Consider the following 22,378-nt stretch of genomic DNA (forward strand, 5'->3'; position numbering starts at 1 on the left):
GAAAGAGATTGGCCATTGGGATGGGCTGTCCAGGGAGGTGGTGGAGTCACTGTCCCTGGAAGTGTTTAAAATTAGACTGGATGAGGCACCTAGTGCTATGGCTTGGTTGATGAGATGGTGTTAGGTGATAGGTTGGACTTGATAAGATCTTGAAGATATTTTCCAGCATGGTTAATTCTGTGATCCTGTGTAACCACTTCCATGGGCAACCTGTTCCAGTGTTCTACCACCTCATTGTAGAGAACTTGTTCCTCACATCCAATCTCAATCTGCTTTGCTCTAGTTTGAAGCCATTGTCCCTCATCCTGTCCCTGCAGGCTTTTGCAGTCTCTCTGCAGCCTTGTAGCCTCCTTCAGGTACTGGCAGGCTGCTATTAGGTCTCCCTGGAGTCTTCTCTTCTCCAGGCTGAACACCCTCAGCTCCCTCAGCCTGTCCTCATAGCAGAGCTGCTCCAACCCCCTGAGCATTTTCATGGCCCTCCTCTGGACCTGCTCCACCAGCTCCATGTCCTTCTTGTATTGAGGGCTCCTATATTAAGGTACTGGATGCAGCACTCCAGGTGAGGTCTCACCAGAGCAGAGCAAAGTGGCAGAATCACCTCTCTGGATCTGTTGGCCACACATCTTTGGATGCAGCCCAGGCTGTGATTTGCCTTCTGTGCTGCAAGCTCACACTGCCTGCTCCTGTCCAGCTTCTCATCCATCAGCACCCCCCAAGTCCTTTTCCTCAGGGCTGCTTTCTATCACCTCCTCCCCCAGTCTGTATTGACAGTGAGGATGGTTCTGGCCCAGGTGCAGAATCCTGCACTTGCTCTTGTTGAACTTCGGGAGATTCCCCTGGGCCACTCCTTCAGCCTGTCCAGGTCCCTCACTGAAGGACTGAGCCTAATGTGTGAATGCATTCCTTTTACCTGAATACATTTTATATGTATTTTAAAATAGGCTTTCCATTTAAACTTCCAATCCAGTGTGGAGCATTTTTATTTTAGTCCTTGGAAAGGGGTAAAATATCTTTTCTGTCCTTTTGCCCTGGGCAACTCATGGCTCAAACCTAGGACATCTTCTGTGTCCCAGAAGTGCTTCCATACTGTTGCAGAATTCTTTTGTTTCACATTTAAAAAGTATTTTATTCCCCTCATCTGTCATTTTTTTTCTCTTATTTGTCACACATTTTGCTATTATATTCTGTCATATTCACTCTCTTGCATTTATTTGCAGAGGAAAAAAAAACTTGAGCATGAAGCAGATGTAATTGTACTTGCTCTGAATGAGGGTCCTGCATGCCCCTAGCATTTTGAGATGTGAACATGAGAAGCTATTACTTTTAGGCAGAATAATTTTCCAATGAATATGTAACAGACTGCAAAAGACCACAGTGCTGTGATTTTTTTCTCACTGATTATTTAGATGTAATGGCCACAGTTTTAGGTCTTTGTGGTTAGGATGGAATACAAATGATTGAGAAGCACTTTCAAAGCACTGTGTTTTTTAACATATGCAGCAGAAGATCTGTTTTCCACAGTTTCCTCTCTTCCATATACTTTTGCATGCTAGATAGTAACTAATTTCAACAGAACTGTTCAAATTAGGATCATAGGATCACAGGATGTCAGGGGTTGGAAGGGACCTTCCATTGAGTCCAACCCCCCTGCCACAGCAGGACCAGGGAATCCAGCACAGGGCACACAGGAACACATCCAGAAAGGGTTGGAAAGTCTCCAGAGAAGGAGACTCCACAACCTCTCTGGGCAGCCTGTTCCAGTGCTCTGGGAGCCTCACAGTGAAGAAGTTCCTCCTTATGTAGAGGTGGAACCTCCTGTGCTGTAGTTTCCATCCATTGCCCCTCGTCCTATCACAGGGTGCAAGTGAGCAGAGGCTGTCCTCTTGCCTCTTGACCCCCAGCCCTCAGAATCTTATAAACATTTATTAAATCCCCTCTCAGTCTTTTCCTCTCCACACTAAACAGCCCCAGGGCTCTCAGCCTCTCCTCACCAGGCACTGCTCCAGTCCCTTCAGCATCCTTGGAGCCCTCCCTTGGACTCTCTCCAGCAGATCCCTGTCCCTCTTGAACTGGGGAGCCCAGAACTGGATGCAATATTCCAGGTGAGGCCTCACCAGGGCAGAGTAGAGAGGGAGGAGAACCTCCCTGGCTCTGCTGGACACACTCCTCTGAATGCCCCCCACAGACGCCCTTGGCCTTCTTGGCCACCAGGGCACATTGCTGTCCCATGCAGAACTTGTTGTCCCCCAGCACTCCCAGCTCCTTCTCCTTGGGGCTGCTCTCCAGCAGATCCCCTCCCAACCTGTCCTGCTGCAGTTTATTCTTCCTCCCCAGGTGCAGGACTCTGCACTTCTCCTTGTTGAACCTCATTAGGTTCCTCTCTGCCCAGCTCTCAGTCTGTCCAAGTCTTGCTGAATGGCCTCACAGCCTTCAGGTGTCTCAGCCAAGCCTCCCAGTTTGGTGTCATCAGCAAACCTGCTGAGCAGACTCTGTCTGTCTGTCTGTCTGTCCCCTCATCAATGTCATTGATGTTGAACAGGAGTGGACCCAGCATTGATCCCTAGGGGACTCCACCAGTTACAGCTCTCCAGCTGGACTTGGCACCATTGATCACCACTCTTTGAACTCCATGCTGTAACCAGTTCCTAATCCACCCCACTGTCTGCTCTTCCATCCCACACTTCCTGAGCTTGCTCACTAGGATGTCATGGGAGACAGTGTCAAAGGCCTTGTTAAGGTGAAGGTAGACTACATCCACTGCTCTCCCAGCATCTCCCCATTCTGTTATGACATCACAGAAGGCTATCAGATTAGTCAAGCATATTGTGCACCATTTAGTTGAAATATAGTTGTCCTAGCTGCAAATAATTCCAGAACTAAACCTCACAGCAGCAGTGGCTTGAGGAAGAAGTACATTTAGTTGTTAAAACAAGTGAATCACTGTGCTGGTGTGGCAAGATGTATATTTCTACCCCCACTACTTCAAATTCTGGTTTTGCCTGGAACCATTTGTATCAGGATGAATTTGGGGACAATCAGCAGAATAAAATGAAAAAGTATGTATTATTCATATGAAACTATAAAAACCTGAGTAGAAAAATACATGCTGAAGCAACGTTCATGGATACACTCATGGAAGAGGAAAAGATCATTTACATTCCAAAGTCAGGCATGGGTGCTGTGATATTTTTGACAGCTTATCATCAGAGACACCCACTACAGAATAACATTAGCTCTCCCACTCCTTTGGTCAGCTAGCCCAATGTGTGGATTGCTAATGGAAAATCGTTTTGCTGCAAAGGAGCAGCAGTTGTGATAAGAGCAACTCTGAAGCGTTCTGTGCTGACTGATCTGGAAGATGCCAGGAAGCTCTGAAGACAGCCCTTCACTGATTGCAATGAAAGGGATCAGTGCCTCTTTAACAGCCCTCTCACCTCCACACCTCTTGGTCCATCCTCCACTCTTGACCACCACATTCTCCAACTGCACTTTGCAGGTGGGTGCACATCTCTGGTCAGCTTGCAGGAAAATAACTCACCTCCTGAGGCCACTGGGACAGGCACCACCCTGTATACCTTCCCTTCTCCAGGAGCCACAGCCAAAGGATGAGAAGCTGGACAGGAGCAGGCAGTGTGAGCTTGCAGCACAGAAGGCAAATCCCATCCTGGGTTGCATCAAAAACAGTGTTGCCAGCAGATCCAGAGAAGTGATTGTGCCACTTTGCTCTGCTCTGGTGAGACCTGAGCTGGAATTCTGCTTCCAGCTCTGGGGCCCTCACTACAGGAATGACATGGACCTGATGGAAAGGGTCCAGAGGAGAGTGGCCAAAATGATCAAGGGGCTAGAACATCTCTGCTATGAGGACAGGCTGAGGGAGCTGGGGGTGTTCAGCCTGGGAGAGGCTCTGCAGAGACCTAATAGCAGCCTGCCAGTACCTGAAGGGGGCTACAAGAAGGATGGAGAGAGACTGTTTGCAAAGGCTTGCAGGGGCAGGACCAGGGGCAATGGCTTCAGACTAGAGAAGAGCAGATTTAGATTGGATGCTAGGAACAGGTTCTTTACAATGAGGTGGTAGAACACTGGAACAGGTTGCCTGGGGAGGTGGTTGAGGAACCATCCCTGGAGATATTCAAGGTGAGGCTGGACAGGGCTCTGGGCAACCTGATCTAGTTGGGGATGTCCCTGCTGACTGCAGGGGGGTTGGACTGGATGAGCTTTGGAGATCCCTTCCAGCCCAGCCCATTCTATGATTCTAAGATTGATTCCATGACTCTATGATTCTAGGACTCTCTGATTATACGATGCTCTCTGTGATTCTCTGACTGACAGGAGACGCACGCCGCGCTGCGGGCAGGGCCGGGCGGCAGTACCGGCCGCAGGCTGTAGGTGTCGCCCTCCCCGCGTCCTGCCTCGCTGACCGCCGCGCAGAGCGGACAACGCCGGCAGGGAGCGGCCGCCCGCCGCCTGCTCGCGTCTGCCGTGCGGCGGCTGCGGCACCTGTGGGGAAGCTGAGACTTACAGAAAGAGCAGAGTAAGAGCCTGTCCCGATAGGCACACAAAAAATGGACTTGGACCTGGCTCTAGTATCGGAAATATTCCTCTATCAGGAGCAGTGCGACAATCCTTACTATCAATACAGACTGGGGGAGGAGGTGTTTGAAAGCAGCCCTGAAGAAAAGGACTTGGGGGTGCTGATGGATGAGAAGCTGGACAGGAGCAGGCAGTGTGAGCTTGCAGCACAGAAGGCAAATCACAGCCTGAGCTGCATCAAAAGCAGTATTGCCAGCAGATCCAGAAAGGTGATTCTGCCACTTTGCTCTGGTGAGACCTCACCTGGAGTACTGCATCCAGTAGCTTAATATAGGAGCCCTTAATATAGGAAGGACATGGACCTGATGGAGCAGGTCCAGAGGAGGGCCCTGAAAATGATCAGGAGGTTGGAGCACCTCTGCTACGAGGACAGGCTGAGGGAGCTGGGGGTGTTCAGCCTGGAGAAGAGGAGGATCCAGGGAGACCTAATAGCAGCCTGCCAGTACCTGGCTGTGTTCCTGTGTGATCTGCTCTAGGTGCTCCTACTCTGGCAGGGGGGTTGGACTGGATGAGCTTTCAAGGTCCCTTCCAGCCGCTAACATTCCGTGATTCTGTGATTAAACCACAATTTCTTAGAAGTGGATTTGGGCTGATAAAGTGCACCTGTGTTAAATGTGAGAAAATGAGCTGCAAAATGGGATGTTGCCACAATTGCTTTCAGTTTTCCACAATGGCCCATTAGCATTCTTTTACGTCAAAAACTGAAGTGCTCAGTTCCGTCAGCTGCTTTTTTTCCTTAGTAATAAGCTGCAATGCCTGGTTTATTTGCTCAGATATCAGGTTTAGTTTCCTCTTTCTATTTCAGCTTTCCATTTTGACACATCTGACTCAGATCTTTGCCCTTCCAGAGGATGTAATTTCATTTAGGAGTATTAAATGCTGAGTTCCTATCTGTGGTGGTGGAAATTAAGATCCTTGATCAATAGTTTTTATTTTTATTGTTTGAGCAATGGAAAAATTTCTTCCCCTACATATTCCTCAACTCCCCCTACAAATTCCTTCACTTCAGTCCCTCTCAACTGTTATGTGTGCTGTGTTAGATAGGTATTGTGAACTCAGTAGTTGATCCCCATGCTTGTGTGCTTTATTTCTAGGGTCCTATGGAATGAGAGCAACTATCAAAGCATATTTACTTGCTTCATTCCTTATTCTTTTAGTTGCAGTGATACCACTACATATTTTATGACAGCTTTGCCTTTCAGCATCTTTTACTTGTGGAAGAATCAATCCTTCCCTGCCTTTAGCCCTGTCTGTGGCTCATAAAGCCATTGATAAAATCTCTGTCATTGAAATCACAGAATCACAGATTTGTTAGGGTTGGAAGGCACCTCAAGGATCATCCAGTTCCAACCCCCCTGCCATGGGCAGGGACACCTCACACTACAGCAGGTTGCTCACAGCCACATCCAGCCTGGCCTTCAAAACCTCCAGGGATGAGGCTTCCACCACCTCCCTGGGCAACCTGTGCCAGTGTCTCATCACCCTCATGGTGAAGAACTTCTTTCTAACATCCAATCTGAATCTACTAATTTCTATTTTCGCTCCATTCCCCCCTAGTCCTATCACTACCTGACACTCTAAAAAGTCCCTCCCCAGCTTTCTTGTAGCCCCCTTCAGATACTAGAAGGCCACAATAAGGTCCTGTGGTTCAAGCTGAATCAGGGTTGCTGCTCAACTCTGAGAGTCCTCACAGACAAGGCTCTGCTTGGTCTCCATTCCATTCTGATTTCCCATCATATCTGCACGGTGTCTGTTCTTTCATTTGCTGTCTGTGGTGGGGTTGAAGAGTTCAGTTGTGTGGCTGCATGCTGCATTAGTTTTTCAGAGCACTGATGCCTCATGAAAGTGGCCTGCAGCCATCAGGCAAGAAATTATACAGGTTTGTAGCAGAGGAGAGACAGATGTCAGTGTGCATTCTCCTGTGGGAAGAATAACTGCTTTCATAAAAAGAGCAGTGGCCCAGTTTTTGAGAGGTACAATGAGTGGCAAGGTTTGGTGCCCAAGTGTTTCTGGGGAACTGCATGTGAGGGTCAGTTTCATTACTAACCACTCCTTTCTTTTTTTGTAAAGCATACAGACATTGGGCTGTCTCCTGACCATCATGGGAAGCTGGATTCAGGAAGAAAAATTATCAAAGGTGATAATGAAAAGGGTGCATGAGATTGGTAAATCCACTCAGGGTAAATATTTCATCCTTTCCATGTGCTGGGGACTCCCTGACAATGAAAATGTTCTTTGCTGACAAAGCATAACCAGACCTTGTGCCCTCTGCCAGCATCTCCAGGATCAAAACAGGCAAATATCAATGGAAAACACAAAAAAGCATTTTCTTTGGAGTAATGGCTGGAAAGGAAATTGTTGGAAAATAGAAAAAAAAAAAGAATTCCAGCACTGCAGTTAACTCAGCCCAAACTTCTGGAGCTTTGCTCACATGGAAAGGAGAGAATATACCCCAGAGACAGATATTAACACACCAAAACCCCACTTCTCATATATCCATGTGGCAAAACCTCCCATTAATGGACAAAAGAAACACAGATGAAATCATGCAGCATGAGTATTAACAATGCAAAATAAATCCTGAATGCATCAGGCACCATCCTACCTTTCCTGGAGCCCCACAGGTTTCATTCTGAATGGAGACGGACTGGCACACAGGGGAGGTTTGTGCTCAGGAGCACACTGCCCTTGAGGGTCCACCACAACACTGACAACCTTTGGAGCCTGTTCAGGCTGGACCATGCTGTTGGTAGTCTTATACTCAGACTGAGATGTCTGCAGGGGAAGGGGTGAGAGGTGGATCTCCTGCTTCTTTTTCTTCTCTTGTCTCAGTGACAACTGGATCTTCTCCTTTAGTCTGTACAGAACCTACACAAATAACAAGGAAAGCCCAGTCTCAATTCCCTAGTAAACAAGGGTGGGTAAGATTGCTGGATGTGGTTTTCCTTCCTAGAAGGTAAGCCTCAAGTTGTGTTACATGGTGTTTGCCACAACAGGATCAATATTTCCATGACACAAACCACACAGGGTGCACACGTGGGTGGGAGGGGTTTTAACAGCTCTCATTGGGAACCAGTAAGTGTTTGTAACTCCAGCAGTTTGATTATCAAAAGGACAAATAACATAGAAAGGAAATGAGTTACAAAAGACACTGTGAAGCAGGAGCCACTGATTCATAAGTCATTGCAGAAAAGATTGTATGAATTCTAACACAGGAGAGACCATTTTGCATGTAGCTGATGATCTTGAAGGTCTTTTCCAACCTGCTTAATTCTGTGATTCTGTGATGGTTGAACATAGTAACTTTAATAGGCCACTTTTGCAATGAGAAGCTGCTACTACTCTGAAATAGCCCTCAGGATAAGCATATCACAGAATGATACAATCACAGAGTACATCCACTTGCAAGCGACCTCAAAACTCCTCCAGTCTAACCCTCGACCCAGCACTGAAGGGCCAACACTAAACCATGTCCCTAAGTTCCAGGTCCATACAGCACTTGAACACCTCCAAGGATGGTGACTCCACCACTGCCTTGGGCAGACCATTCCAATGTTTGAGAACCCTTTCAGTGAAGAAATATTTCCTAACATCCAGCCTGAACCTCCCCTGGCACAGTTTGAAACTATTTCCTCTATCCCTCACTCTCCTCAGAGAAAATGAACGTGTTCCAGAGTAAAGCTGAAGCGATGAGTAGCCTAAGAAACTATTTAAGCACCTGTCCATAGAAGTGTGTTTCACAATTAGTAAGACATTGCCACCTGAACACACTGTAATACCAGGATTATCTGTCCACTTCCTGCTTATGAAAGTGGATGTCAGACAACTGCAGCAAAAACTTTTCAGAAGTTGCACCACTCCTCTCCCACCTAGTCACCTAGCTTGACAAGGGCTGTCAGGTTAGCATCTGCTCAGTAATGGCACTCCAGAGGAACCTGTGCTGGGCCTCTTTAATACAAATTATCTCTCCTGAGGGCAATGCAAGAAATGATTTCTGAATTACAGTTGTGCCATTTTCAAAATGTGCCTTACAACCTCTGAAACTTGTGAGAATTACTGCCACAAGCATTGTTGTGGAGGTGGGTGAGAGGCATTTACACAGGTTTTTGAAGGTGTCTGCAGATACTCTTCCACCTTCTACTCTGCCTTATCTGTTGCTGTGTAGCATTCACATTGAATTCTGGTTTGCAAAGCCATAAAGAAAAAGCCTAGACCAAAGCATTCCTTTGCTGCATGTCAAAAGCTCTTTGACAGCTGTTGCCTGACTAGCACCACATAAAGATCTATCACTCCACAGCTTTCCAGTGGATGTATCTGATGGGTTTGTTTTTTCAAGGATTAGCATTAGAGGTTTAGCTGTGAACTGACCTAATGTCATTAGCAATACAACCATTAAACAAGACTTAGCTACAGAAACCATCTGTTCATTCAGAAGAGTTTAGAATTAAATTGCATGGATAAGATAAGGTGCTCTTTGACATTCTGCAGAGAAAACAGCCCCACTGTGAAACAAGGACACAGGTTCCAGTAGAAATAAAACAAGGGCTTGAAATATTTTAACCCTAGTTTCCTCCAGTGATTGCTTTGTTCCCATTTGTTTCTGGTAACCCAAAGATGTACAGCTCATTAATTGTCATGGCAATGTTAACCATGCCTTCTCGTCACTGATTTATTTCCCCCTGGGGAAGGGCTGTTTAGAAGGGCTTGTAGTGATAGGACAAGGGGCAATGGTTTGAAACTGGAGCAGGGTAGATTTAGGCTGGACATAAGGAAGAAGTTCTTCACAATGAGAGTGGTAAAATACTGCAAAAAGTTGCTCAGGAATGTGATTGAGGCCCCATCCCTGGAGACACTCAAGGCAGACTCTAGGTGGCCCTGGGCAGCCTGCTCTAGTTGTAGGTGTCCCTGTGCACTGCAGGGTGGTTGGACAAGATGACCTTTGAGGATCCCTTCCAACCCAATGCAATCTGTGAAATACATCTAAGCTAAAGAAAATTAAATGCCTTTGAATGCAAAATATCTCAAAAAACTCCAAGATGCTCCGTGCTCATAAATGCTGAGAACTGTCAGAGTATTCAGTGAAGCCTTCTATTTTTACACTGCAGTAGAGATACACGATTCAGAGAAGGAAAACTTTTGAGGTACAACATTGGGGAAAAAATGCAAACATCACCATATGAAAGCATAGTTCTAATATACTGAATATGTGGTATGCAAGGGTCACATAGAAGATGAACTATCATAGAATCATTCTATGATAGTTCTATGATTCTATGATCATTCTATCAATCTATCATTCTATGATAGTTCATGTACTATGTGACCCTTGCATACCTCATATTCAGTATATCAGAAATGATTCTATGATTTTGTGATAGTTCATCTTCTGTGTGACCCTTGCATATCCCATATTCAATATATTAGAAGTGATTCTATGATAGTTCATGTGCTATGTGACCCTTGCATACCTTGTATTCAGTGTATTAGAAGTGAGTCTATGATTCTATGATAGTTCATGTGCTATGTGACCCTTGCATACCTCATCTTCAGTATATTAGAAGTGAGTCTATGATTCTATGATAGTTCATGTGCTATGTGACCCTTGCATACCTCATCTTCAGTATATTAGAAGTGAGTCTATGATTCTATGATAGTTCATGTGCTATGTGACCCTTGCATACCTCATCTTCAGTATATTAGAAGTGAGTCTATGATTCTATGATAGTTCATGTGCTATGTGACCCTTGCATACCTCATCTTCAGTATATTAGAAGTGAGTCTATGATTCTATGATAGTTCATCTTCTATGTGACCCTTGCATACCTCATCTTCAGTATATTAGAAGTGAGTCTATGATTCTATGATAGTTCATATGCTATGTGACCCTTGCATACCTCATCTTCAGTATATTAGAAGTGAGTCTATGATTCTATGATAGTTCATGTGCTATGTGACCCTTGCATACCTCATCTTCAGTATATTAGAAGTGAGTCTATGATTCTATGATAGTTCATGTGCTATGTGACCCTTGCATACCTCATCTTCAGTATATTAGAAGTGAGTCTATGATTCTATGATAGTTCATCTTCTATGTGACCCTTGCATACCTCATCTTCAGTATATTAGAATCACAGAATCATGGAATCATAGAATCAGTCAGGGTTGGAAGGGACCACAAGGACCATCTAGTTCCAGCCCCCGTGCCATGGGCAGGGACACCTCCCTGGCCATGAAACTCAGACAATGTGAACAGCAAACTGTTAAAAGCTATTTTGACTTCTTTGTGTACTTACTGCTCATTTCAGCTGAGAATTTGTATGGTCAATACATGGATCCCAACACACACTCCAGCTGTGCATTGACAGGATTGTATCAGTGTGGTGGTGTTTTTCCCAGGCAACAAAACTGAAATCCAGGCAGCTAATCACAGTCTCACAGTATATCAGAGGTTGGAAGGGACCTCCAGAGATCATCAGGTCCAATCCCCCTGCCAGAGCAGGATCACTTAGGGGAGTCTGTACAGGAATGCATCCTGGTGGGGTTGGAAAGGCTCCAGAGAGGGAGACTACACAACCCCCCTGGTGAGCCTGTTCCAGGCCTCTGTCACCCTCACTGCAAAGAAGTTTCTCCTCCTGTTGAGGTGAAATCTTCTGTGTTCAATTTGTAACCCGTTGTTCCTTGTCCTATCACTGTGAACCACCCAAAAGAGCCTGGCCCCCTCCACTTGACACCCAGCCCTCACCTATTGATAGGAATTGATCAGATCCCCTCTCAGCCTTCTCTTCTCCAGACTAAACAGCCCCAGGGCTCTCAGGCTCTCTTCACAGGGGAGATGCTCAAGTCCCCTAAGCATCCTCCTGGCTCTCCCTCAGATTTTCTCCAGCAGATCTCTGTCTCTCTTCAACTGGGGAGGCCAAAACTGGACACAGTATTCCAGGTGTGGTCTCACCAGGGCAGAGACAAAGGCAGACCTAGGCAACAAAACTGAAATCCAGGCAGCTAATGTGATTTCAGGGATCCTGAGAGCTTAGTAAAAAAGGTTGAGAATTCATCACTCATGTCACTACACAGTTAACCCCCAGATTTATGTCACTACACAGTTACCCTGCAGATTTAAGAGCCCATTAATTATTTCTTCAGCTTCCTTCCAGTTAAAGTCTTCAGCTGGCCTCAGATCAAGAAATGTACTTCTTCAAACTGGCTTTACAGCCTGATAAAAGTGCCCAATCCTTACCTTGCAAGTGAGTTTTTAATAGCATTGAGAAAATCCCTCTCATGTAAAGAACATCTGACTCTACCCTTCAGACTGAGAAAAGCATGGAGCAAAGAACAGCCAAGACAAGCAAAAAAAGGAAGCTTACCATCAAGCAAGTTACTAGGATGACAAAGATGCTGAGAAAGATGACCACGGCGTAAAATCCTTCTTTGCTCCAGATTTGGTCTGCTTCATGCTGGCCTTGCAAAACGTTTTTCTTTTTCAAGCAATGAAACAGAAAGAGGAAGAGAAGAGAAAAAAAACCAAACCAAAACAAAACAAAAAAGTTACCCAGGAATGGCCACAGATTAAATAGCTCTCCTCAGGCATTCATCACCCTCCTCAGCTTTGCCACAGGTCACACTGCACGGTGCGTGGCACTCACTTTAAACGCTGCTATTTGCACACCCGGCTCGCTGTGTCTGTGCCACCCAGGGGGACCCAAAGTAACACAGGAGCTGATCTCAGCCCTCCCCCGTGGCTGCAGTGCTCATCCTTCACCGTGAGTCCCGGGCTGGTCGTGCCGGGCTGGTCGAAGGTAAGCAAACCAGCCCCGAGGTGTTGCGTGGAAGCTGCCTGCTCAGCAGGTGAAAGGGCAGCGCTTCCCCACCGCCACAGGAGCTCTGCTTCCTTCTCTTTGCTGCTTAGCTCCAGCCCCAGCAGCCATGAGCCAGCCTGGGGACTGTTGACAGGAGCTAAGAGCAGGTGACTTGCCAGTTTACATACTGGGCTGCATTCAGGAGTGTGTCCAACAGAGCCAGGGAGGTTCTCCTCCCCCTCTACTCTGCTCTGCTGAGACCTCACCTGGAATATTGCATCCAGTTCTGGGCTCCCCAGTTCAAGAGGGAGAGAGAGTCCAAGGGAGGGCTCCAAGGATGCTGAAGGGACTGGAGCACTGCCTGGTGAGGAGAGGCTGAGAGCCCTGGGGCTGGTTAGTTTGGAGAGGAGAAGACTGAGAGGGGATTTAAAAAATGTTTATAAATAGCTTTGGGGTGGGGGTCAAGAGGAAGGGGACAGCCTCTGCTCAGCTGCACCCTGAGATAGGACAAGGGGCAATGGATGGAAACTCCAGCACAGGAGGAGGAACTTCGCTGTAAGGGTCCCAGAGCACTGGAACAGGCTGCCCAGAGAGATTGTGGAGTCTCCTTCTCTGGAGCCTTTCCAGCCCTGTCTGGATGTGTTCCTGTGTGCCCTGTGCTGGATTCTCTGGTCCTGCTGTGGCAGGGGGGTTGGACTTGATGATATTCAAAGGTCCTTTCCAACCCCTAACATCCTGTGAGCCTGTGACTTGCTAGTTTAACTTCATGAACTGGGGAGCCCCAGCACTGTCATCTTTAGAGTGTGCACACACACACACGCGCAAAAAAACTCTGATTAGTCTGAAAATAATCTCATTATCCATCTATCTATAATTCTGATTATGCTTAAAACAATCTCATTATCTTTGGGATCCTGCTGATAGCACAATTCTCAAACAGCTGTGCACACTAAAATTTAAAGAACTCTTGGGGAACCCCTGGGGATTATGAAATAATACTAGTTGTAAAAGCATTTATTTTGGGCTTTATTGCAGCAAGGGGACTTGACTGGGCTATTAAATTATCAGAATGTCACTGCTCACAGAATGACAGAATTGTCAGGGTTGGAAGGGACCTCAAGGATCAGCCAGTTCCATGGATCCATCTCCTGCCATGGGCAGGGACACCTCACACTAGATCCAGGTGCCCAGAGCCACATCCAGCCTGGCTGCAAAAACCTCCAGGGATGAGGCTTCCACCACCTCCTTGGGCAACCTGTGCCAGTGTCTCACCACCCTCATGGGAAAGAACTTCTTCCTAACATCTAATCTAAATCTCCCCTCCTTTAGCTTGGATCCATTCCCCCCAGTCCTATCACTCCCTGACATCCTAAAAAGTCCCTCCCCAGCTTTCTTGTTTTCAGCCTTCAGATCCTGGAAGGCCACAAGAAGGTCTCCTCAGAGCCTTCTCTTCTCCAGACTGAACAATCCCAACTCTCTCAGCCTGTCCTCACAGGAGAGGAGCTCCAGCCCTCCTGTTTCCAAAGAGAGATTTGGTAGTAGAAACAGGGTACAGGTACCCTCAGACTGTCTGCCTTGTATCATCTGGACTGATTTATGATGCCTTGTGTTTCTGTTACTGCAGTCCAGCAGACATTGTTCTCCTAGTTTTCAGCTACTTGCTTTTCTTTTCCTAACTGGGTATTGTCACTACAGTTCTCAGAGTGAGTGAAAATTACTTCTTAAATTGGTTTCCACTCTAAATGTTCAAGGTTCTTTCACTTGAAATTCCCTAATAGCTTTAATTAAGCTCCTTGTTTAACTAGTGAGTTGCCTTCTCATCCCAAGGTGGCCTTTTTTTTTTATCTCTGGGAACATTTTGTAACAGAGCTGGGAGTTTTCCACGAAGGAAAGAATTCCTCTGTTTAAAGGTGAATGGCTGTTCACTGGACCTGTGTATCTGCAGGGACCATCAAGCACTTGACATGAGTGTGTCATGTCCAGCCTGCTTAGCCATCAATTAGCCTGCTCTTTTAAACAGTTAATATACCACGCAAACTCCTTGTGTCCATCAGCTTCCCAAGCACAGAAAGTCCTGAAGTTGAATTCATATGGCTTGCTGAGGAGGAGGAGATCATGGCCTGGCAAAGAAAAGACATGCAGACAAAAACTTGCTGCATGCTGGATGCCCAAAAGTTTTCATAGCTCTTCTTTCAGCACAGGTTTTTGCCCTGCTTGCTTTGAAAACAGCCAGGATAATGCAAATTTAGGTCAAGGAGGATGCAAGACAATTCACAGACCACACTGCTGCAAAAAGCAAACACTGAGAGAAGTATTTGGTATCAGGGTTAATTGCCTGATGGAAAAATAGATCTGTGTAACAGGGAGCTGACAGATTGAAAACTGAGAGCTGCCACTTTGCTCTGCTCTGCTGAGACCTCACCTCCAGTACTGACTGCAGGTCTGGAGCCCTCAATATGGGAGGGACATGGACCTGATGGAGAGGATATAAAGGAGGGCCATGAAAAATGCTCAGGGGGTTGGAGCAGCTCTGCTATGAGGACAGGCTGAGGGAGCTGGGGGTGTTCAGCCTGGAGAAGAGGAGGCTCTAGGGAGACCTAATAGCAGCCTGCCAGTGCCTGAAGGGGGCTACAAGAAGGCTGCAGAGAGACTGTTTGCAAAGGCCTGCAGGGACAGGATGAGGGACAATGGCTTCAAACTAGAGAAGAGCAGAGAAGATTGAGATTGGGAGTGAGGAACAAGTTCTGCACCATGAGGGTGGTGGAACACTGGAACAGGTTGCCCAGGGAGGTGGTTGAGGCTCCATCCCTGGAGATATTCAAGGTGAGGCTGGACAGGGCTCTGGGTAACCTGATCCAGTTGGGGATGTCCCTGCTGACTGCAGAGGGGTTGGACTGGATGAGCTTTGGAGATCCCTTCTGGCCTGGACCATTCTATGATTCTATGATTCTATAATAAAGAAGAAGTTTCTTTGGAAGTCATAGCCCTACGGATCAGAAGGGAAACCCTTTACCTCCTTCTGCTAAACTACAGAAAGAGACTTTGTGAAATTGGTGTATTTGTGTGTGTGCAATCAGGCAGCACTCCATGAGCTGAGCTTAGAAGTGTTGCAGGTATTGAGAGTTTAACAAGGTCTGTAAGCATCACTCTGGTCTGCTGGTTAGTGAAGGACTTCAAAAAGGGAGGTTTCAAAGGTAACCTGCACATCCTGCAAGTATTTCTGCAAACAAAAGTTCTTCCTAGCCATACTCAAACAGTGTGGCCACCCTGATGGGATGCAGCTGCCCATGCAGCCTGCTGCCCCAGCACAGGGAGGTTATTCTGCTCAGCTCACAGCACAGGACTTAGGGCCCAAATCTGGCTCAGAGCCCAAATCTGCAGCAGCTCTGCACTCAGGACTTCTCCTGCTGAGCTCCCTGGGAATCCCTCAGTGTCAGTAGCAGCTGCAGCTCTGGCCCAGTAGTTATAAACTCTAAGTGTTTGATCCTGGGTGGGTTACCTGATGGGTTTCTGGTGTTTCAGATGACTCAGGAGGAAAGCTCACTAAAGAGCAGGAGCTGAAGGAGCTTTGGCCATGCTGCCTTGCTGTGAGGCAAGGGGGATGTGTTATAGCTTTGCACTGAAAGCACAAATACACTGAAAAGTAAACAAAGACCTTATAGGCTTCTGGGTGAAAGACTTCAATTAATTCATTAGTGTCACACAACTTGTAAAACGTTTTATAACAGACTTTGTACACATAACTGAGTCCAGGAGAATGAATTTCTATGATGTCTGTCTAATGGTATGTGTGGTTAGGATGTATCACAGGATCACAGGACATTAGGGGTTGGAAGGGACCTCTGGAGATCTTCCAGTCCAACCCCCCTGCCACAGCAGGACCAGAGAATCCAGCACAGGGCACACAGGAACACATCCAGACAGGGCTGGAAAGGCTCCAGAGAAGGAGACTCCACAACCTCTCTGGGCAGCCTGTTCCAGTGCTCTGGGACCCTCACAGTGAAGAAGTTCCTCCTCCTGTGCTGTAGTTTCCATCCATTGCCCCTTGTCCTATCCCAGGGCACAAGTGAGCAGAGGCTGTCCCTGTCCCTTCCTTCCTGACCCCCAGCCCTCAGCTATTGATAGACATTGATCAGATCCCCTCTCAGTCTTCTCCTCTCCACACTAAACAGCCCCAGGGCTCTCAGCCTCTCCTCCCCAGGCAGTGCTCCAGTCCCTTCAGCATCCTTGGAGCCCTCCCTTGGACTCTCTCCAGCAGATCCCTGTCCCTCTTGAACTGGGGAACCCAGACCTGGAGGCAATACTCCAGGTGAGGCCTCACCAGGGCAGAGTAGACAGGGAGGAGAATCTCCCTTGATATGTCTTTTCCTGCTTTATCTTTCTCAAAATAAAGCTCAAAGAATATGAACCAATGCTGTTAAAAAGGATATAAAACCTACACCACAACTTCAACATACCTGACACACCCTTCTGAAACGCTTTGGAAGCAACAAGGAAATCTCTCTGCAGGATCTAACTTCAGGACAGCAGAATCATTACTTAAGCTGCTCCTTATTGACAGAAGAGGTTGTAAATGAGTCACCTCACACCCACAATAAGGAATTGCTTCTTGAAATGTCACTGCTGCTCATTCAGAACTTTGGTCCTTGGTCTGGGAGAACTGATAAGAGGGAGGGCAACTTCCACGCTCACTACAAATTGTTGACACCCAGAAATCAAGGCTCTCAGGATGCCAAATGCTAGGGGGAAAGTGAAAAAGAAAGGACTCCTGTCCATCAGCCTCCCACCTGGAGACCTGCTGTGTGGCTCAGTCGATGCTACTCCACATTTCTCTCAGTTGGGATTTTTTTTTTCCTGCCAGAGTAGCCACTAAGACTTCTGGATAGTTTTTGATGAGTAGGGGGTGTAGCACTGCCATCAAAGGAAGATAAACTACAACTGATCTACAAAAAGCCACAGCTAATAAAGGCAGGGAAATACCAGAGCAGGTTGGGATAGCAGGGGAGTTCCAGTCACTCATGCACCAGCTCAGGTTAATTTAAAGTTTAAATTCAGAATGATTCAAGGTGGGGAAGAATCAAGGCATTCATAACTATCCCATGCTATTGGCAACCTGCTCTGCTCTGAACTGACTTTATGGGCTGGGGAAGGGCCTGGAGAAGAAATGTGATGAAGAGAGACTGAAGGAGCTGGGGATGGTTAGTGTGAAAGAGAGGAGGCTGAGGGGAGACCTCCTGGCTCTCTACAACTCCCTGAAAGGAGGTTGTGGAGAGGTTGGTGCTGGTCTCTTCTCCCAGGTCATTAGTGACAGAAGAAGAGGGAATGGCCTCAAGCTGCCACTGGGTAGGTTTAGACTGGACAGTAGGAAACCTTTTTTGAGGGCAAGAGTGGTGAGGGACTGGAATGTGGTGGGCAGGGAGGTGGTGGAGTCCCCAAGCCTGGCTGTGTTTGAAGGTGGTTTGGCTGTGGTGCTTGGGGCTGTGGTTTAGGGGTGAGCCTTGTAGAGTAGGGTTGTGGGTTGGCCTTGGTGCTCCTGAGGGGCTTTTCCAGCCTGAATGTTTCTGTGAGTCTGTGATTCTGTCTTATTATGGAAAAATAGTGGATAATTTCTACTAACAACTAAAATGAGCAGCTGGTTCTTCATAACAAGAAGACAGTGACCTGAAGAAGTCCCTGTAAGATCTGAGACTGAAAGACCTTGCTAAGTTAGCAGGAGCTGACAGGCCAGGTAAGTTTCCATCAGAACAGAGGTGAACTTGCAAACTGGGTCAATTAATCCCAGTTAATTCCTTAGAATGAAACACTAATGAAAGCTGTAGTTCCGAGCTCAGAGGAAAGCATACAGGGAGCTAGAGATGGACCCTTAGATCAAAAAAGGGTTTGCCTATGAGGAGAGGCTGAGAGCCCTGGAGCTGTTTAGTCTGGAGAAGAGAAGGCTGAGAGGGATCTGATCAATGGCTATCAATAGCTGAGAGCTGGGGGTCAAGAAGGAGGGGACAGGCTCTGCTCACTTGTGTCCTGTGATAGGACAAGGGGCAATGGATGGAAACTACAGCACAGGAGGTTCCACCTGAACATGAGGTACAGAAGACCTCTTCCAGATTCTTAGAGTTAAAATACTCAAAATGAGCAAAAGCTTTCCTGATGAGTAGAAGTGCAAATGAACACAGCTGCCACTACTGTCTCACCAATGCCTCAAATATATCTTTGGATGTCAAATCCCCAGGAACTCTTTACCCATGGAGGGAAGCATAGTTCATCAGAACCTCTCCTTATTTGTTTTTTGGACATAGACATCTTCTGGGTCAAAATGGCAGCTTCCATGGAAAATGCTGATTCTTTGAAGTTATTCAGACCTCATACTGACTTCTGAGGGTCTCTGTAAGTAGGGGCTTATAAGACAGTAAATCATACAACCACAGAATTGTCAGGGTTGGAAGGGACCTCAAGGATCATCCAGTTCCAACCCCCCTGCCATGGGCAGGGACACCTCACACTACAGCAGGTTGCTCACAGCCACATCCAGCCTGGCTGCAAAAACCTCCAGGGATGAGGCTTCCACCACCTCCTGGGCAACCCGTGCCAGTGTCTCACCACCCTCATGGGGAAGAACTTCTTCCTAACATCCAGTCTGAATCTTCCCACTTGTGTGACCATGTCCATGAGCTCAGCAATTTCCTTTCCTCAAGGCTGATACGTTGTTTTCATTTGCTGTACATAGCTCAAGTGGTCAGCACAGAGTAGATCTCTGTCTTGTTCTCTATCCAAACTGTGTAGATGGCAGTGCTGTCTCTGCTTTGAAATAGGTTAGAACTTACTGTTTTAACTTTTTTTAATGGATGCAGTAATACAAATAATATCCAGAGTTTTATTTTTACCCTCTTTTTTGGAGCAGGGAAACAAAATAAATCTCTGACTTCTGAGAAGAGAAAGCAGCATGGGTACAACATCCAAATTCAGTTTCTCAGAGTCGTGTCAGACATACATTTGGCGAGGGACTTTTTAGGGTGTCAGGTTGTGATGGTGATAGGAGTGGGGGGAATGGAACAAAAATAGAAATGGGTAGATTCAGATTGGATGTTAGGGAGAAATTCTTGAACATGAGGGCAGTGAGACACAGTCTCAAGCTGTGCCAGGGGAGGTTTGGGCTGGACGTTAGGAAGAAGTTCTTCCCAGCAAGAGAGATTGGCCATGGGAATGTGCTGCCCAGGGAGGTGGTGGAGTCACCTTCCTGGAGGTGTTTAAAATAAGACTGGATGAGGCACTTAGTGCCATGGATTAGTTGATTAGATGGTGATGGGTGATAGGTTGGACTGGATGATCTTCAAGGTCTTTTCCAACCTGGTTAATTCTGCGATTCTGTGATTCTGTGGTGGAAGCCTCATCCCTGGAGGTTTTTGCAGCCAGGCTGGATGTGGCTGTGAGCAACCTGCTGTAGTGTGAGGTGTCCCTGCCCATGGCAGGGGGGTTGGAACTGGATGATCCTTGAGGTCCCTTGCAACCCTGACAATTCTATGACTTTATGATTCACAGGTAGCAATGCTCACATCTGGCATCTGCACTTCAGTTATTTCTTAACTGCAATTGTAGTGTTTGCTGACTCACATGAACAGACCAAAAGACCTCAGTCCCAGTTCCTTTAAGGCAATTGAAGCATGCTCAGCTCTAAAGCCTAACTTCAGTGGTAGCCCAGCCTTGTGAGGGGGACCTGGGTTTTAAGGCTTAAAGAGTCCCATGAAGCACTATTGAAGGAATTAAAGAGGGCTAGCTGTGTAACTGCCTCATAGCTCTAATGCCTTCTTAGCTCATACATTTCCTGCCTCATGCTTGAGAACCTCAGCCTTAGAGGTACCAGGGATGTAACAACTGCCTAAGCCATAACAAACTACAAGTTAGAAAACTGAGAACCAACCTCAGGGGAGACTTCTGTTATTCCAAACTGGGATAAGCTCTGATGCAAAATGTTGATGTTAAGGGAACGCAGCACTTCTTCAGATGGGAGTGCCTCAGAAATTCCTGGCTTGGTATTCAGTGGGGACACAAACAGTTCCACACAGTTCTTCTTCCCCTAGGAAAACAAACAAACAAACAAAAGCAGAACCATAGGGAGGGTCAGAGATTAGGTAATCTCTGCTCTCTATAAGCTGTAACTAGAATTCCAAAACCAATAGCATACAAAGTAATACAGAACCAAAAGTAATACAGAACCAAAAGTAATACAAGGGCTGCACCCTGCTGTGTAAGGAGACTGTATCTATCCCCTGACTCCCTAAATCCCAGCTGACAGTGTAAGAACATGTGAACACCACACACAGGCACGGGGGCTTGGTCTCCTTCATCACTGACCCTTAAGTACCTTCTTCCTGATTCCAGAGCCATCAAACAGGGCAATGTTCCATGCTGAGAGGAGGAGCCAAGGGATGGGGTCAAAGGCAAAGGGCCAACAGCAATGTGCCCTGGTGGCCAAGCAGGCCAATGGGATCCTGGGGGGCATTCAGAGGAGTGTGTCCAGCAGAGCCAGGGAGGTTCTCCTCCCCCTCTACTCTGCCCTGGTGAGGCCTCACCTGGAATATTGCATCCAGTTCTGGGCTCCCCAGTTCAAGAGGGACAGGGATCTGCTGGAGAGAGTCCAAGGGAGGGCTCCAAGGATGCTGAAGGGACTGGAGCACTGCCTGGGGAGGAGAGGCTGAGAGCCCTGGGGCTGGTTAGTGTGGAGAGGAGAAGACTGAGAAGGGATCTGATCAATGTCTATCAATAGCTGAGGGCTGGGGGTCAGGAAGGAAGGGACAGGCTCTGTGATAGGACAGGGACAATGGATGGAAACTACAGCACAGGAGGTTCCACCTCAACATGAGGAGGAACTTCTTCACTGTGAGGGTGACAGAGCCCTGGAACAGGCTGCCCAGAGAGGTTGTGGAGTCTCCTTCTCTGGAGCCTTTCCAGCCCTGTCTGGATGTGTTCCTGTGTGCCCTGTGCTGGATTCTCTGGTCCTGCTGTGGCAGGGGGATTGGACTGGAAGATCTCCAGAGGTCCCTTCCAACCCCTAACATCCTGTGAGCCTGTGAGCCAGCAGGAAAAGAAACAACAGAGTTACATGATTTCCACCAAGAATAGTAAGAAAGCTATTAAGTGACTTAGTATGTTGTGAAATATATGTCCCAAACTCTGGAGCGTTTCTCATTTAATTTTGTCATTTTTTTTCCCCCTGAATCTTTCTTTCAACCCTTTCATTCTGGTATAAGGCATGGGACAAAGGAAATTCAGGATCAGTTGTGCTGAATGAGTGGCACTCCTGGTGAACATGAAAAGGGCTGCATTGCATTCCTATTGATCTTTTCTGTTGTACTTCTCCTGTCATCCTTTCTCACAGAGATATCATTTGAAGGGGTTTTAGAAGCCTTTTTGATGTATCAAGCTAGCAAGGCAGGAAACAGTTTTATGCTGAACCTGTCAATTATCTTCCCCATAATTCAACCTCCACATAGAATAAGAAAATAAACCAACTCTTCCCTCTGCACCATGAACTGAATGCCAGCAGTACACACAGAGTGCTGGGGTGATTGTTTTAGCTTCATGGCATAACTGTGATAAAACTCCAACAGTGTTAAGAATGTGTGCTCTTAACCATACACAGCAAGCCAGACACTTGCTTTTAAAGTCTTTGTTGCTAGAAGCAAATTTCATCATCTTTGGAAATATAACACCATAGTCTACAAGAATATTTGGAGAACAGTGAAGGGGACAAGGCCCTGAGGGTCCTGGTGGATGGGAGGTCGACCATGAGCCAGCAATGAGCTCTTGTGGCCAAGAAGGCCAATGGCATCCTGGGGTGGATTAGAAGGGCTGTGGTCAGTAGGTCCAGAGAGGTTCTCCTCTCTCTCTGCTCTGCCCTGCTGAGGCTGCAACTAGAATATTGTGTCCAGTTCTGGGCCCCTCAGGTCAAGAAGGACCTCAGGGAACTGCTTGAAAGAGTCCAGCACAGAGCCACACAAATG

General features: G+C 47.0%; 1 protein-coding gene across 1 annotated transcript in view; it reads right to left on the minus strand.

Moving 5' to 3' along the window:
• The window catches only part of PTPRR (protein tyrosine phosphatase receptor type R), a 149,020-nt gene that overhangs the window by 70,737 nt on the left and 55,905 nt on the right, over positions 1-22,378 (minus strand). The window contains exons 5-7 of the mRNA XM_054399457.1: positions 20,296-20,451; positions 11,952-12,062; positions 7,196-7,458 (exon numbers count right to left, since the gene is read on the minus strand). Coding sequence (XP_054255432.1) covers positions 7,196-7,458; positions 11,952-12,062; positions 20,296-20,451 — 530 coding nt within the window. The remainder of the gene's footprint in view (positions 1-7,195; positions 7,459-11,951; positions 12,063-20,295; positions 20,452-22,378) is intronic.

This window comes from Indicator indicator, chromosome 3, assembly GCF_027791375.1.
Source record: "Indicator indicator isolate 239-I01 chromosome 3, UM_Iind_1.1, whole genome shotgun sequence".
Classification (NCBI taxonomy): Eukaryota; Metazoa; Chordata; class Aves; order Piciformes; family Indicatoridae; genus Indicator; species Indicator indicator.